Raw genomic sequence first — 16,981 nt, 5'->3', positions numbered from 1 at the left:
ATCTTAGAATTCCAAAACTTATTTGAAACTTGGATTTTAAGATAAAAATCCTGTTGTCAGAAGTATGTTTTTAGGGTGTAGCTACATGCTCTATCCAAGCACAAGTTCTCATGCTCACTACAAAAGTAAAGGAATGAAATTCTGTCACCTTGCTTTGCAGGAGTTAGAGGAGATGCTCAATTATTCCCTGTATTCCTTAAAGCTAAGAATCAGTAAATTGTCCTTTTGAGAGATCATATTGCTTTGTCTTTAGGCAACAAGGAAAATTCAGCACAAATCTATGCTGCTCAGATAGCCTAAGTGCCAGGAGAAGTGAAATCCCACCTTATTTTTTATGTCTATATATTTCTTTCAAATATGTCTTGGGCTTTTCTTTTGTTGCATCTTTCTGTTATAGAATCCAAGTTTCCTGATTTACATATCACTGTTAAGCCTGGTCTCAGGGGTTGTTGAATACTAAGGCGAATGTGCTGGACACACCCCCTGCCCTCTATAATACTCTGTTATTAAAATACAAAGAGCATGGTGTGGAGAATCTATCACTCTGGGACATGAGCCTTCACATCCATTTTATATCAACTTTGATTTCTTTGCTTCCCAAGATGATTATTTAGGCCCATGCTTTGTTTGCAGACTGCACATGATGTGTTTTTTTCCACCCCTTTTTTTATTAGGCTCAGCCCAGAAATCTTCATGAAACGACCTGTTGTGGAAGGAAATCGCTGGCGGCTGGACTGCATCCTCAAGCGGAAAGCAGTAAGTGAGCTCCAGCTGCAACCTTTACCCTGCAGAAAACCCCATGTGCCCACACAATTACAGGATCATAGTGGACACCATTTATTTTGGTGGAGATGAGAGTTAAAGCTGGCCAAGCCTAATTTCAGATGGCCTGTTTTGATTTGCTCCCCCCATTTGGGTTTGGAAGAGTTTGGAAGCAGTAGGGTAGATCTCTGATTGCTCCTTTGAATCTTCAGGTTTGGGTAATTTCAGTATTGCATTACGACTGCCCCAGCTCCTGTTGATATCTGGTGCTCTCCACATGGCATTCGTAATTGAGAGGTACAGGAAAGACTAAATGCTTTGTGGTGGTTCTTGGTAGGTGTTTTGTACATTGCTGTGTTGTGCAGATCCTTTCTGTTGTTACCATGTGTTGTGTGTCTCTGCTGCAGCTGTCAGTCTGACAACAAAATCAGGGTGTCATTAGCAAAAAGTCACTTGGCATCATTCAGGGGTTCATGCTATCTCATGATAGCTACCTCATTTTATCAGGTTTTCAATACCCGATAAATTGCAAAGGTCCTTGCTAAAACTAAACACCAAAGAACTGATGTTCTGGCTGTTCACCCATTGTTCCTTGCTGTAGTAAAGAAGTGCCTGTTGACATTGAACATCATCCTGAGGTTTTCCAGCCCCATTACCCCTGGTGGAGCCCCTCTTGCTTTTGTCCTGCCTCGGCCATGCTGCCCAAAGCTCTTCATGCTATAGCTCTTTGTTACCATCTGTAATAATAAACTTCAGTGCAGCATATAAGGCCAAAGCCTGAAAGGTTTTTATGTTGTCTTATTTTTATTTAGAGGGATAACTTATGGTTAGAAAATGCTTTATTCTTTTGGCAGTTGTTCTTTACTGTCTATATGTCTACTGGTTTTCTTTGTTCCTACCCACCCTTTCTGTATTCTCATGGCTCTTGTAGCCCCTAAGATGAGGCAGATCAGCTGTGTCCTCCCTCCCTGTCCCTTCTCAGGTGGCAACTGGTCATGAGAGCCCTCGTGCATTGCTATGGAGAAGAAAAGTGAGGAAAGGGCTTCAGCAAAGCAGGAGGAAAAGAAAGTGTACAAATACAGGCATCATCATGTTCCCCAGAGCTAAACTGTGGTGGTCAGCTTATTTACAGGAATGTGATAAATATGGTTCAGAGACTAGACTTCTACTTGCATTGCTATGTATATGAGTTAATACGTGCTTGTGTTAAGTAAGCAAATGCCTACTCTATAAACTTGATAAGGATTTTTTTCCCTCTGTTTTAATTTTTCCCCTGCTGTTCCTCCTGAAGGAAAAAGCTCAGACCCGCTGTTGACCTGATGTATTTCCTGCCTCTCTTGGTCAGTTCTGTGCTGTTACATGCTTTTCTTTCTTGTGCAGCACTTTAAGATGTGAGCAAGCAACTGCTAGCTCTGTTTCTCTTTAAGCATTTTCATCTCAGTGAACAGTTCATTTTGTTGTTGGTTGTACTCTGCTTTCCAGTAACATATCTGAATCCAGACTGTAGAGAACATGTTTCATGGAGCCAAATGAGGCAGACAGAGAAGCCAAGTGTGAGGTGTTTATGAATGTGAGCTGTTCTTCAGTTGTTCACCAAACCTGTAATAACACCAGTGCTAGGAATGGTAGTTTGCCCCATGTAAGCAGTGAGTCAGAAAGCAAAGCACAGATGGGAAGACTCTTGAACTCTTGGTGTGGTAGAAGGGCAGGATTCCAGGTGGACAAGCTGAATTAGTCTTTGACACCCTGCCCTTCCAGACCAGCACAGTCCTCACCCCTCCACATGCCTATTAAAAAACATAATATTTTTTGTGTCTGTTGTTGATTTGGAAATAGTCATTTTCTGGCAAATGAAACATGGCCACAGGGCATGCCCACGGGGTGGAAGAATTTATCTTTGTCTATTGACATGATTTTCCTATAAATACCTTGTAAGAGTGAGGTGCGTTTTAAGGTTAGTTTCTGGAAATACTTACCAGCTATTTCACTTGTGGCATTTCTTTGATTGACAGGGCGATCAGCAAGTTAGTGTCTATGTATGTGGTAATGCTGTCCTTTATGTATGTATGGTGCTGCCTTGGGGTTCTCTGGGTGCAGTGGAGAGCAGAATAACATCCACAATTTGGAGACTGCCTAACCTCTCAGGAGCAGCTTTATGGGAATAGGAACTTAAAAGGTTGTGGGAAGTTTCAGCTGGCGAAATCCACTGCAGAATTTTAACCCATGCTGATTTATGGCTACTGAAGTTGTCCCAGTGTGTGACCAGTGTGTGTTGAGGTTTGGGAAGTACTTGGAAGTTTTAAAAGTGCTTTAACAAGTGTCCTTAGAGATCCTGCTGTGGATACCATCCTGGTCATTAAAAGACCATCCTTGTAGCACTGCTCATTGTACTCCAGCAGCTAGTTTAGCTCTAGCAGCAGAAAGAACTTGTTTACTGGCATTGAGCTGGTTGCATCCCCTTCAGGAGAGAGATGTCCATATGACTGCACCGGTATTGTTGTCCTGCAAAGGTTTTTAACTGCAAGCAAACCCCAGGGCAACATGAAGCAGCAGAAAACTGAGCTTCAGTGGATTTGTGCCACATGATTAAATGTGGAGTGAATCATGTTTGCAAAATCTTACCTCAAAGGAAGTTTAAAAGGGGGTACTGTAAGAATGCCCTCTTGATGGGTTTTGGCGTAGCTCAGCTCTTGAATCCAGGTACTAAGCTGGAGAGCTGTCCTGAGAAGTACATGTCCTTGCATGCTGTGGGGTCATCAGGGTTTCTCCTCACTTTGGAATTGGACTGTATCCATTCATATACCTGCATAGCATGTTTTTCTCTTTGTTTCTGACAGCAACAAGGGGTGAGGATTTTTGTGATGCTGTACAAAGAGGTGGAGCTTGCCCTAGGTATCAACAGTGAATATAGCAAGCGGACACTTATGCACCTCCATCCAAACATTAAGGTAATTCTGCATTGAGCAGCTGTATGAAAGATATTTGCATGTGTCTGTTCTTGATAGTGCTGACCCTCACACCAAAATGAGTGTGAACTGGTACAGTGGTAATAGTCTGAGAAGACATACAGTGATTACCACATCTGGTAACTTTATTTCTTTAGTTTCTAATTGAACAGAAAATTGTGTAGTTTAGGCTTGCCAAAGCAGCTCTTAATCTAATTTACAAGAAACATATTTCATGTGAGAAGCTAATAGGGTTACATCAAATGGAAAGTTACAATTTGAGAATGTCTTTTTTCAGCATTTCTGTTCAAATGTAGATGAGTCAACACTGGATGTTTAAGTTCCCATCATAAATGAACAGCATTGCACTGTCCTGTGCTGTTACTCTGCTGTGCTGCCACCAAGCAGAAAACGAGTTGTGGCAGACGAACCAATAAATAAGGCTAGATCTAGTCTCTTGAAATCAGACACATATGCATTTTAATGAGCAATAATATATATGTTATGTATGAGGGTGGCTAACAAACTGCTAGAATAATAAATTTATTGTCACTTGATCAGTTGTTACAGTGAAGGGAAGCATCCATTCACTGTCATCTTCTCAGCAAGACTGGAAGGTGTAACTGGAAGATGCATACTAGCTGTGTAACAGGTTTGGGGAGCAGCCAGGTGAAACTCTGTACTTTTTTTTCCCAGGAAGCTGATCTAATGGCTCTAACAAAATATATATACTGTATGCTTCGATACAGAAATTACTTTGTCATAAACATGTGTCAAAAAGAATCTCATAAACAAATGCCAAGCAATTTGCTGGGGAAAAAAACAGCCAACTTCTCATTTTACTTATGTAGCAGCAGCAACCAAAGTAGTGAGTCAGATAGCCAATATGTTGTTTTCTTTAGGAGCAGGTTTGTGTTTGAAAGCTCAGCTATTACAACTCTACTGAAAGCATGATTTTATTTGTTGCTGTCAAGTTCCCTTGACCATTGTCTTCTTATGAACACTACTGCTGTCCCAACGTCAGTGGCAGTTGCTGTTTGGGAATACCTACATTATGGGGAAGCACCTGCCTGCCAGTAAGGCTGAGCCCAAGAAGAGGGGGAGTCATGTATCTTCAGTAATTAAGCAGTCTGTGTGGATGCATCTTTAAGAACTCCAGTGTCTCCCCATCATCCTGAGCAGCCAAAACCAAGCTGGGCAGCTCTGGCTGGACAGATGCAAATTGGGTTGTGACACTGAGCTTGAGTGCTGACTTTTCTCACCAGGTGATGAGACACCCAGACCATGTGTCTTCCTCCGTGTACCTCTGGGCCCACCACGAGAAGCTTGTCATTGTTGACCAGTCTGTGGCATTTGTGGGTGGCATTGACTTGGCATATGGCAGGTGGGATGACGACGAGCACCGGCTGACAGATGTGGGCAGCGTGAAGCGAATGGTGGCAGTGAAGTCAGTGTCAGCAATTAACCTGACAGTAAGTGAGCTTGCTCTGGCTGGTGGCCATGCTCAACATAACATTTGCGTGTCAGGTTTGCGGGGGGATGAACAAGCTGTGTCCTCTTCTAAGCATAGGGCTGGGTTAAAGAGGCATAGTAGTGGAAAGGAGGAAGTGTCTGAGCATTGAATGACTCTTGAGGGCTTGATGCTGGCCAGCTGTTACTAGGGCACATAAACAGACAGCTGAGCTTCTGGAGCTTGGAGCAGCAGTTACAGTTTGAAGGCTGCTTTCATATTCAAACTGCTATAAATGCATGGTAAGCACTTGCAGAGTGCCCTGAACTTTTGGATACTTGGGCCCTTGGCAGGTGCTTTGTTTGCTGTACTTTCTGCTAACCTGAGTCTGTATGTAACAGCATATCTAAAACTTCAGAGAGGTTTAGGTTTATGAGAATTTTAAGGGAAGTAGTCATCTAGAGTAAATTTATGGAATCAAATACTGCTGGTAATACTGGATTGTTCTGTTGAGTGATTCCTCAGTACAGACTCTCTCAAAAGCATTCCTATTTCCCACTGACATATGCCCTTGTCACAGAGCAAAATTTGGCTCATGGTTGTTTGAGTACTGATATACATGATAATCTGTAATTAAAGGATAACCTGTTCAGATGTCACCTGCAGCAATGTTTTGTGTCTTTTAGTCTGCAGCAGAGTCTGAACATGTCCCCCTGCAATCTCAAGCTCTGTCCCCCGAAAGCCCCTTGTTCCAGAGAAATGCTGATGATGCCCCAGACACATCAAAAATGAAAGGAGTAGGAAAACCCAAAAAGTTTTCAAGGTTCAGTATTTACAAGCACCTCCATAAACACGGCATGCACCATGCTGACAGCGTCAGCAGCATCGACAGTGATTCAAGTAAGTCATGTTTTTTAACTAAACAACATAAATAAAGCGTGAATGGGGGCGGGTGGGTGCCTGTGCATGCAGATTCACATAATTTCTAGGGTAACGTGTTCTTTTGTAAGGAAGGAAAGTTGATGAATTTCTTAACTATCTGAGTAACAGCTGTGTTGTCAATACATAAATTTGTGTCACTGCAAAATGTACAGGGAAAGTTTTGATTTGAGTTTCGTTAATTAGCAATTGTCACAAGCCATCAGATGACATGATGTAGTGTACATGATACCTAATGTTTATATTGTTGGCAAATTGAGAGTTGACTTTTCATTTCTCAACTTGTGTTTATTTTAACAAGCGAAACAGTTTCTCAATGTGATTATCTCTCATAGGCCAGTGTTACCTAAGTTTAAATCAGTTCACTTAAATGGAAGTATTCACACTGCACCCGCTTACTAAAGAGGAGATACTATTCAACAGTTGAATATTTGGATGCAATTTTTAATTCTCCACATTAAAAACCACTTCAGAGCTAAAATTACATTTTGTTCTTGACATTTGTTCTAGCATGAAGTACTTCCTGAAATCTGTTCCTGAAGTCCTCAGTTTTTAAAGCTGTACATTGTTGTGTTGGGAACCTACTTGAGTTTCCACCAACCCCTGCAGATCTTCCTCCTGCTTCTGTCCAGAGGAAGCCTTGGTGGAGCATTGTTTGCCTTGGTTGCAGTTGGCTCAAGACATAACAATGGTTTCACTGCTTCAATATATCTGGTTTAAAACCAGCTAGGTCTTGATTTTGGTCCTTTGCCTGTTGGTCACTTGCATTTTCAGCAAACTGACATCTTGTTTGAGCTCCTGCCATACAAGGTGTCTTCAGACAGGATCAGGCACCAATGTAGCAGAAGTTGACATATGTTTTTGCCATCAATAGAGCATCTCGACTTCCTGCAGGTTACTATAACCCCACTAGAAGTCAACCAAATATAATCCAGACTTTAAAGCCCCATCTGAAAATCTTCCATCATCACAGTGAATCCAAACAGGGGCTCACAGAGCCTCGGGAGGGTAAGTGGAGGAAGGCAGAGGTGCCTTCAGGCTTTAGCTGCTGATGTGCTTGTGTTATAACTATGGTGAGAGTTAGGTTGAGTGCCAGGATCAGCCTTTGCTGCTTGTTGATTTCCCAGCATCTTTAGCACCCCTCTGAGGACATCCTGGCAGAAGAATCTTCACCAGAAGCTACAAAAACTGCAGCATAAATAAATAATAATAAAAAAAAAAAAAGCCCACAACACCAGCAAACCCCGAACAAATCAGCATATTTGCAGTAACAATAGGGAACAGTTGCGGAAATAGCTCTGATTCTGGTATATAATGATTTCAGCAGCTTTCATCCTGCAAAGGAAGGGGCTTGTTACTGGAATTGGGAACTTCTGCAATGGATAAAGTAAACCTAAGGCAGGAAAACATGCAGAGAAAGGACACAGCAAAGTGGCTGCTGTCAGACCTATGTTTGGATTAAGACTTGGGCCCTCCTTTTTGTCCCTCATTAAAGTCAATAAAGACATACTTAACTGAGAAAAGATTTTCTTTTAACCACTGTCCTGTCCTGTTCTCTGGACTGATGTTGAAAGGGCCAGTTTCAGTACCTCATAGGAATCCCTTTTGAGTTCTGGTATGGGGTGAGGAGCAGTTACTTGACATCTTCCTCTTGCTAACGTTTTCTACTAAGGCCTTAATTACCAATTATAAAGTACTGGTTACAAAGTAGTGGTAGGTAACAAGGAAGAGAAGCATTTGCTTCGTGGAAATTAACTGTGATCTCCCCTGTGGTCACCTCATGCTCATTCATGAGTCAGCATACAGTCATCAAGGCTCAGTACATGAAATGTGTTTTGGCCAAGCAGCATGTCCCACCCATTTCCATTTGAGCATGCTGAGTCAGTGATTCCCCAGCTCCACCTGGACTCTCACTAGAAACTCAAGCTTCCTAATGCAGCTGTGGTGCTTACCTGCTGCATGGTGTTTCTGGCATGGCTTGGCTCAGCTCAGTGGGGTTACAGCAGTGCTGGCAGCGCTTGCTTCGCGTGCACTGCTGCCAATGTGTATTTTGTTGACTGTTGAAAGGGGGTTGTGGTAAGGAGTTTTCATGGTTAGCTGGTGATGTGGTTGAGTGAGAAGGCTTCTGCTGCTAGGATTTTACTGTGTAATTATTTCAGTAGTATTTGGTACAGTAGATGAAGTTTGCTCTCAAGGTCAGGAAATAATGCTAGTCAAATGTTTATGGTCTAGGCCAGTGTTTTTGGTTTCCTTAAAAGCAGAGAAAAACAAATTCAGTCTGCACCAAAATATGCACCGTAGAAAAGGGATCCTGTTAGGACTGAATATTTTAGGCTACTTTTAATTACCAATTTGGAATTCAGAATCCATTTGTTTAACATGTAAATTTGTATTAAAAGGTGACATTGTTATTTGGAAATACAAAATAAAACATTAGTGAAGGAACATGATTAAATCATCTCATTCTAGTTAATAAAGGCTAGCTTCTGTCAGATGAGATATACCCTCCTACAGAAGCAAAGTTATAAATACTCCAGCAGAGAAGTTGGAATTACTTCATTAGTATTGTAGGATATATTAAGTGGATAATTTATGTGATGTTTCTGTACACATATCCACTGAGGTCAGTCACAGCTGGGACTGAGCTGCCACATTTAGGTGTCATTCATTGGACTGTGGAAAAGACAAATGATTATAGGGTGAGATTTTCAGTGTAGTGTATGGAGAATTCAGCATCTGCTCGTTGTTTCCGTAACAGACTCCTATATATAACCAGTTCTGATGGTATAACAAATATTAAAATAGGGAAGAAAAAATTACTAAGATACATCTTTTGAAAGCATCAGGAAGAGTAGGGAGAAATCAGCTTCAGCTGACTGGGAAGATCCTACAAGTGCTGTTCCATGGCAGCGAATCTCTCACCAGCGGTGTGCAATGGACAGACATAACTTTGGAGTGTGTGGATTTGTCTTGTTTGCCTGTGACAGATAAAGGATCCATCCGCAGCTTGAAGACAGGTGTTGGCGAGCTGCTTGGGGAAACCAGGTTCTGGCATGGAAAAGACTATTGCAACTTTGTCTTTAAAGACTGGGTTCAACTTGACAAACCTTTTGCTGGTAAGTGCCTTTGCGCCATGGAAATCATTACATTCCCCCAAACCCTCTTTTGCATCTTTTCAGCCTCAAACCATATTTTTTTGCTCTCACTGAGACAGAGGTAATGAGGCAATTTTGATTTGGTTGCTAGAAGGAAGCAGCAAAACTGTCTTTGAGAGGTTCTAGGGCCAATTATGCCGTTACGGTCCATGTACTTGGACTGCAGGTGATTGCATGATGAGTATTCTGCACAGCCCTCAGTGCTGTGTCTCAGAAGCTTCTGTTTGAGGGTGGCACACCATGCTTTTCCACATTTGTGTCTTTTTTCTGAGAAGACCTAAACATGCTTTCTTGTCTTGTAGACTTCATTGACAGATACACTACCCCGAGGATGCCCTGGCATGACATCTCCTCTGTGGTACATGGCAAAGCAGCGCGGGATGTTGCCCGACACTTCATCCAGCGCTGGAACTTCACCAAGGTGGGGTGTGGGCATCACTGCTGGGGACACAGAAATGAATACAGCCCCTTCCTCACCCACATGCCCTCCACAGGCATGCATTTTAATTTTTGATGTTATCCTGCTGTGTTGCAATGTTATCAGGTTGCTTTTGTTTTCTTTTTTCCCCGGGCAGATTATGAAGCCCAAATACCGATCCCTGTCCTACCCATTCCTGCTGCCAAAATCTCAGCAAACTGCTAATGAGTTGAAGTATCAGGTGCCCGAGGCTGTTCATGCCACAGTCCAGGTGGGTGCTGATGGTCTGCTCACATTCTCCTAAGAGAGCTTGTTTTTGCATCTTTCCATCAGGAAATGTCGATGCCTGACAGACCCTCTGCAGAACTTGAAATTATAAAATTACACAGCATAGGTGGTCACATCCTAAATTACAACAAAATAATGCAACTCTTTCAGTAGAAATGCATTAATTTATACCTTCACCTTTGAGGCAAGAAGACCAAGCTGTAAGCAGTACCCAAGCTGTGGGAACACCATGACTTTGTATGGCTGTGTAATTTGCTATTTTGTTTTCTGCTGCTCTTCTAATGCCTAACATTTATATTTTGTTTTCAGAAGGCCTGATCGGTTGAGGTTGCCCACTGAATATTTATCTCAAATCTTAGAGCAGTCTAATGAGGCCCCCAATGCCTCACTTGAACATTTGGTGGTCATCTAGAGCCCAGAATGAAGTGGAATCTCAGAGATGTTTCATTGAGCTTCATCTGCGTTTTATCATGCAGCCATTCAGCCCTGTGGGTGCTCTGTAGTTTTGCACAGTCAGCCCCCAGTTTCATTTGTGACAATCATCCTCACAGTCATAGTTTCAGAGATACCTGTATCTAAAAACCCATATAGCTAGACTGAGCGCATATATTGAATACTGCTGTTACCCAGCAGACACATGGACTTGTTGAAGAATATAGTCAAAAGAGTTTTGCTGAAGCAGCAAAACAATTATGTGTCTCTGTGGATGAAAGATGTACAAAATAAGAGCAATTAGACCCAAACCAGGAAAGATGCATGCCTTTTTTCTTTATGAAAAGTGGTCTACCCAGATATCAGGAACACTTGGGGAAGCTTGGTGTAATAAGACGCATTTTTCTGGGTTTGTGTGCTGCCAGGGCATTGTCTGCTCCAACCCACATTACGTGAGGGATGGCCAGCACAGGGATCTTGTCATAGATCTTGGGTGTGTTACACCAGCCTCTGAAACAATGCTTGTTGAAACAGCTTGTTGAAAAATAATCTCACTTCAGGCATCATCGTGCTTCTCTGTGGCTGTAAACGCCTCCCCAGCTGAGACTGTGGCACCAGCTTTTTGGGAAACTTTGTTCTCATGAATGTGAGGAGGCTTGTGTCCCCTGAGCACACTCGAACCACAGCGTAAGCCTCAGCTTCTAAATTGTGGGGTTTGCTGTAGCAAAAAGTTAGGATCTACTGATTAAGAACTGGAAGCAGTTCCCTAAGGAGAAACTGGACTGTCTAGGTTCAGCTTTCCTTTAGTCTATACTGCAGAGCTGCTGGCTCAGGACATCAGCCTGTGGAAAAGGAGGATGAAACTCAGTGACTGTTAAATGCTGCATACACCAGTGCTGAGTAGTGGGTGAGTTGTTGAAAACTAGCCTTGTCACAACATTGCTGGGGCATTGCAAATAACTGATATGTTCCTCGAAATGAGGGGCTGTTTCAGTGATGCTATAAACAGCAAAAAGAGAGCAGGTTTGTCTTGTATAATCTCACTTGAAACTGCCTTGCTCATTTCTAATTTATATCAAATTGCAGCTTTGAGAGACTTGTAAGGGTAGCCCAGTCCTGCTTAGACAGATAAATAAAACTATATGATATTAGACTGAAAACATGTTGCCCTGCTAGGTACCAGCCTTCCCAGTATAAGGGAAGACAATGAGGAAGAGCATTTGCAGCACCAAGCATGATGGAAGTGGTGAGGGTGGCTCCTCTGTCTGGGCTGGTGCACCCTGCCTGAGTACAGGTTCCTTGACACTGGAGACAGGTTCCTTGACCCTGTGCTGCTTGCTTATGATTTCTGGATGATCTCCTCAAGCTCTGAGCCATGGTTTTGCATGCACATACTGTAATGTTGGCAGTCTTCTCCATAACGTTCACACTGGCCTGGTTTCCATCGGTCCTCAGATGACAAAAGTACCCTGAAGCATTCCTGTAGTCCCTGCTATGGGTCAGTGAGTGGCTCAAGCTTTTTTCTTAATGAAGGTTTCAGATTTGGCTGCTGCAGAAGGTGGTGAGAGGGAAAGACTGGATCTACACACACATCCCTTCTCTTGGTTTACCTCTTTCTGGAGCTCCTGGGGTGTGCATCAAGGTGCCCCTGCGCATCTTCTCCTTTCCTGCAGTCACAGGAGTATCAACTTCTTGCCTGTCCAGTACAGTACTTTTGGGCCAGGGGGCTGCTCATGCTCATGTCTCCTTCCAGTGGTACAGTCCAGCGCAGAAATCAGAAATACCCTAAAACCTTTCACTAACTTTTTATCCAGAAAAACTAGAGCAATATTGTTGTTGAAATTGGATCCCTTGGCTGGCCAACAACCGTGCCCATGTTATTCCCCTTTTGGTGTTGTGTAGAGACTTTAGAGGTAGAATTTACTGTCCTGAAGCAAAATCCAGCATCCAGAGCCTGTCCCTGGCTGTGGGGTGATTGAAGAAAGTCTGCCTGCTGTTTTTCTTGTTTCTGAGCCTGTTCGGAATCTGTCTTCAATTGTGGGCAGATCAGAGGAAGGAAAAACACAAAGTATCTGTGGCGATTGCAACATTGCTGCAATGACCCAGCCACTGACTTGTCAGCAACTCATTTTGACCTCATTGAACCATCTGGCTTTTCTCTTCTTTGTCAGATGAGAGAAGCAGGAAAGCATTTTCAAGCGGGTGAGGACCACAGGAGCGGCCCTGACAAGGGCAGGGAGGATGAGTGCAGTGTGTATGGGAAACAATGTGGAGGTACAGGCTGAGAAGAAGGAAAGGGAGCCTGGCATCTCTGTGGGTTAGTCAGACATGGTCTCTTACCCTCTTTCCTTTGAACTTCTGGGCTTTGCTCACAATAGCAATGTGATTACACATTGATTTTTTGCAAGAGTCAAATAGCTAAAGGCAGTGTCAGGGTTTTTCCATCTATCTTCATTCCAGGGTTTGCAGTTATCGGTCAAAGCCAGCACTGCAAAAGATGTGATGTGAGGCAATATCCAGTTCCTGATGCATATGCAATGAAAATTTAATGCTCTGGCAGTGGCTAATGCTCTTACCTCTTTGAGGTCTATATGAGAGCTTGCACTGTTCAGGAGTTATGCACTAGCCCACAGCAAACATCCAAATTGTTACTGTTGTATCAGTAAAAGAAGTTAAAGAGATGACAAACTTGGTTGTGGGGTGATGGTCCTGTAAGAGCAGGCAGCCTGGTGTGAAGAGCAGCTGGGATGCTGATGTGTGGAGGGATGAAGAGGAAGGCAGGGAAGGGCAGCTGGATGATGCACTGGAAAGCCATAATACTGGAAAGGGATGGTCCTGAGTGATAGTCCTGTTGTATCAGGCGGCATCCCTGGTTTAGAATAAACTTGTCTCCTCACAGTAAAGTTGTCCTTCAAAGCAAGGGGCTTTGGTGTTATCAAGGTCCCAGTTCAGAAAAGTACATTTATTCCTTATCCACAGCAGTTTCAGCTCTTGCTGCAGTAAATGAGGGTGTGGAAGTAACTTTGTTCAGTGCAGGGCTCTGCAGCTTATCTTAAAAAAAGAAAAGCAGCTCTTTGGAGCATGGACAAAGTTATCTAGCAAAAAGGATTAAATATCAGTACTTTGTACGCTAGGAAGGTTTCTGAAGCACAATTCCAGATTGCATTTGTTGGAGGTACGCAGTCCACAGGGACTGGTTCATGGCCCCTGGTTTTCACTGCAGCAGGAGAAGAGGCAGGGAGGAGGCAGCTGCTCATTGCCGGCTGTGCTGGTAAAGGTGGAAGGGCTGCAGACTCCTGTCCATGCTGCGCCCTGAGCTGTGTGTACAGAAGAATTAGACTGCTCTTTGCTCAGAAAAGCTGGTTTTCTGTCCTTATTAATGCACACAGTGGAATTCTGTTCAGGAGCTCTGTCTGCTGTGGTGTTCAGTGGGGTTTCAGCAGTGCCCAGCCTGAGGTCTGTGGGAGAATGCAGCTTTGGCTTTGAAAACCAAATAGGTGATTAAAACCACACAGGCATAAGCAACATCACCTTGCCTATATGCCTATGCAAGCAAAGGGCAGCTGTTGGGGACCAGTAGAGGCTGTGGAGGCCCTTGTGTTCTGGCTGGCTCCCTCCCTTGAGCATCTGTGACCCCAGTGCTCAGTTTGGGAGGCTGCGGTGTGCACCCTTCTGTTGGCCAAGACAGCAGCTAAATGGCAAGAGTTGCAGGATCTGGTTTTCAGCAACCTGTGGGAGAAAACTCCTTCTGTCCAGTTAAAGGAATTGGCTCAAGAGTTGTGTGGTACTTAACAGCAATGCCCCCCAGTGCCTTCTTCACAGATGCTCTGGAGACAGAGCATACAGCACCTGGACGAAAGGGCCAAATCCTTATCTACTGGTACACTACTGGTGATGAGAACATGACAACAGAGCTCAGGGTGAGGGTGTTAGGGGGACAGGGAGAATAACATGGAGCCAAGCAGAAGCTGGACACAGAGAATTGAAAGAAATCCATTGGAGGAATTTACAGGGAAAAATATTGAGTCCTGAAAGAGATTGGGATTTTGCACATACTGGCACACGCGTTTCACAGATGCTCTCAGACTTTGGATCTTGTCCTGTGTATGACTGGCCCTGAGTGCTGGTATAATGGCTATAGAAAGCTATTTTTAGGGCTGATGTTTCAATATTTTTGTCTTGAGACTGTTTAAAGACAGACACTAATAATGAGTAATAATTTCCCTGAGCATGTGCTCTGTCTCTCTTAATCAAAAACTACATTTCCATCTAGGAAAATGTCACTCAGGGCATAGTGCAGTTGCTTCTTGACCCAAAGCACCAGAGAGGGAGATGCTGTGGCATCTCTGGCTGTTGAGGATTGGAAGTTGTCTGCTATGGAGCTTGCTCAGTCTGGCTGAGAGCATGAACAAAGGTTCTTTCTCATATTGGTTTGGCTCTCTTGCACAAGAACTGCAGGAGGTGCGGGAGAATGTGCCCTGGGCATCATGCAGTATCTGCTTGGAAGGGGGACTTACAGTGAAAATGAATGGTTAAGTGTGAGCAGCCAAACTGCTGTGAATTTTTAAAGTTGTATCATCGCAAATGGGATGGCTTATGCAAGAATTTGGCAGAAGTAGTTAAGTGACCTCTAATGCTCAGGGCAAAGCCACGTCCTGGTTTATCAGACTGTGTAATGATGTAGCCTGTTTGTGGGAAAAAGACATTGCCCTGCTTTAAAAAATGCTGGACAGGAGATCACTGTTTGGATGTGCACACCTAAAGCTTTGAAATGTAATTGTTTTAAAAGCAGTTTGTTGTAAGACCTTAAGCAAGAACAGAACTTCTGTGCTGCTTCTGTTTCATCTAGAGCTGCCTAGATGGGACAACAGTAACAGCAATGGGGCAGAGTACTTAGGTTTTAATCACAACATTATTAAGTATTAATACTATTTTTGAGCAGCTTTTCTCCTTATTATAAATGCAGTATAAATGGTAACTGTTGTACATATTACCTTACTAGTGAAGTCCTGAGAGGCAAATGGTACAAGGAAGGAGCATTGCCTCTTAAAAAATTCAGTTGCGATGCTATGGTGTCCTGGATGGGACAGAGCTGAAGGTGTTCATCTCTTGCTTTCCAGGTGATCCGTTCTGCTGCTGACTGGTCGGCTGGCATTAAATACCACGAGGAGTCCATCCACAATGCCTATATCAGTGTGATAGAAAACAGCAAGCACTACATATATATCGAAGTGAGTGGCAATGAGGGAAAGCAGGAGGGTCCTGGTGCTCTGGGTATGGCTTGCAGCCATCAGGGGGGTGATGCTACTTCTTGAGGTCTGGTCTTAACTTTTCATGAATTTGGACACACATGGATATTACTACAGCATCTGCTCTGAATTTTTTGGAGCTGTTTCCATTAATTTCAGTGGTCTTTGAACTGGGCTGATGGGTATGTACCCTGACAGCCTTCTGACCTTAAGGTGGAAAAAAGTAGACATCTTTTATAAGCCTGTTTGTGAAACTGCCAGCAGCTTTCATGGCCTGTGCCCTCCATGGCTTTGCAGTGTCCCCTTTTCATGCCCAAACATCTCACAGAGCTCTATTTTGCATCTGTACAGCCTTGAGTAGAAGGAATCTCCTGTGTTGGGGTGACTCTCAGAGCTGGCTGGCTGGCTGGAGATGCTTATTCTCCTCTTTGTCTTTTTCCTCCATCCTCCAGCCTCTTATTTGGTTGCTTGTTATATGAATTTTCTAAGGAGTGTGATTAATAAAGACTGATTCATTCCTAAGTGAGCACAGACACCCATCATTTAATGATAATTTTTGAAAAGCATCCACTGAAGTGGCACACAAACCAGCTATCTTTTGTGGCTCTTGGCTGATATAAAGCATGCAAGTATCTTTTCATTCCTCACTGACATTGTCTGACAGTAACTTTGCTTGCTTTTCCTGCAGAACCAGTTTTTTATTAGCTGTGCTGATGACAAAGTTGTCTGGAACAAGATCGGCGATGCGATTGCACAGAGGATTCTTAAAGCTCACAGGTAAACTGTTCTTAACAAGGCAATGGAAATCTTCCAGGTGCATTTATGTGGTGTGGTGTAAAATAATATCTTAATGAACATAACTGTACAATAGCTTTCCCAGAGCAGAACCAATGTGGTCCAACATCTGCTTGCATTTGCAGCAGTGAGACTTTCGTGGTTTCTTTGCATCCACAAAGTGATTTTTCTGGACTTACCGTGGTGCAAGTGCATTTTTAACTATGGAACATTCTTAGAAGTGAGTCCTTTATACTCTGGTTCAGAGACACTTTTGCTTCATAGCCAACCAGTCTTGAACTCTGTGTGTGGTAAGGCAAGTTACTGGGTAATAAGATTGAACTAGGATTTGTGGTTTATTCACATTATCTGTAGAGAGGATTGGCTTCACATAGAGGAAGCAAACACGTTTGAAGAATTTGACGGTGGGGTTCAACTATTGTTTGAACAACATTTCCTGGTAAGTGCTGGAGGGTATTTACAACCCCCACTGCAAAGGAACCATCATTTGTTCCTGGATGGATGAGATCCAGCCATGTTCTAGATGCTCCTTTTACACTTAACCCCTT

At 43.3% G+C, this 16,981-nt stretch overlaps 1 protein-coding gene across 2 annotated transcripts in view; it reads left to right on the top strand.

The window, feature by feature from the left end:
- Positions 1-16,981, top strand: part of PLD1 (phospholipase D1) — a 66,212-nt gene that overhangs the window by 33,559 nt on the left and 15,672 nt on the right. The window contains exons 12-21 of one of the 2 annotated variants that reach the window (XM_031047089.2): positions 675-756; positions 3,600-3,710; positions 4,973-5,179; positions 5,844-6,057; positions 6,991-7,104; positions 9,084-9,212; positions 9,554-9,672; positions 9,827-9,940; positions 15,510-15,620; positions 16,327-16,415. In XM_031047089.2, coding sequence (XP_030902949.1) covers positions 675-756; positions 3,600-3,710; positions 4,973-5,179; positions 5,844-6,057; positions 6,991-7,104; positions 9,084-9,212; positions 9,554-9,672; positions 9,827-9,940; positions 15,510-15,620; positions 16,327-16,415 — 1,290 coding nt within the window. The remainder of the gene's footprint in view (positions 1-674; positions 757-3,599; positions 3,711-4,972; positions 5,180-5,843; positions 6,058-6,990; positions 7,105-9,083; positions 9,213-9,553; positions 9,673-9,826; positions 9,941-15,509; positions 15,621-16,326; positions 16,416-16,981) is intronic. The other variant, XM_031047090.2, reaches the window with a different exon arrangement.

This window comes from Melopsittacus undulatus, chromosome 6, assembly GCF_012275295.1.
Source record: "Melopsittacus undulatus isolate bMelUnd1 chromosome 6, bMelUnd1.mat.Z, whole genome shotgun sequence".
NCBI classification, from domain to species: Eukaryota; Metazoa; Chordata; class Aves; order Psittaciformes; family Psittaculidae; genus Melopsittacus; species Melopsittacus undulatus.
Note: the sequence above shows the minus strand (reverse complement) of the source record. Positions and strands in the feature narration are given on the sequence as shown.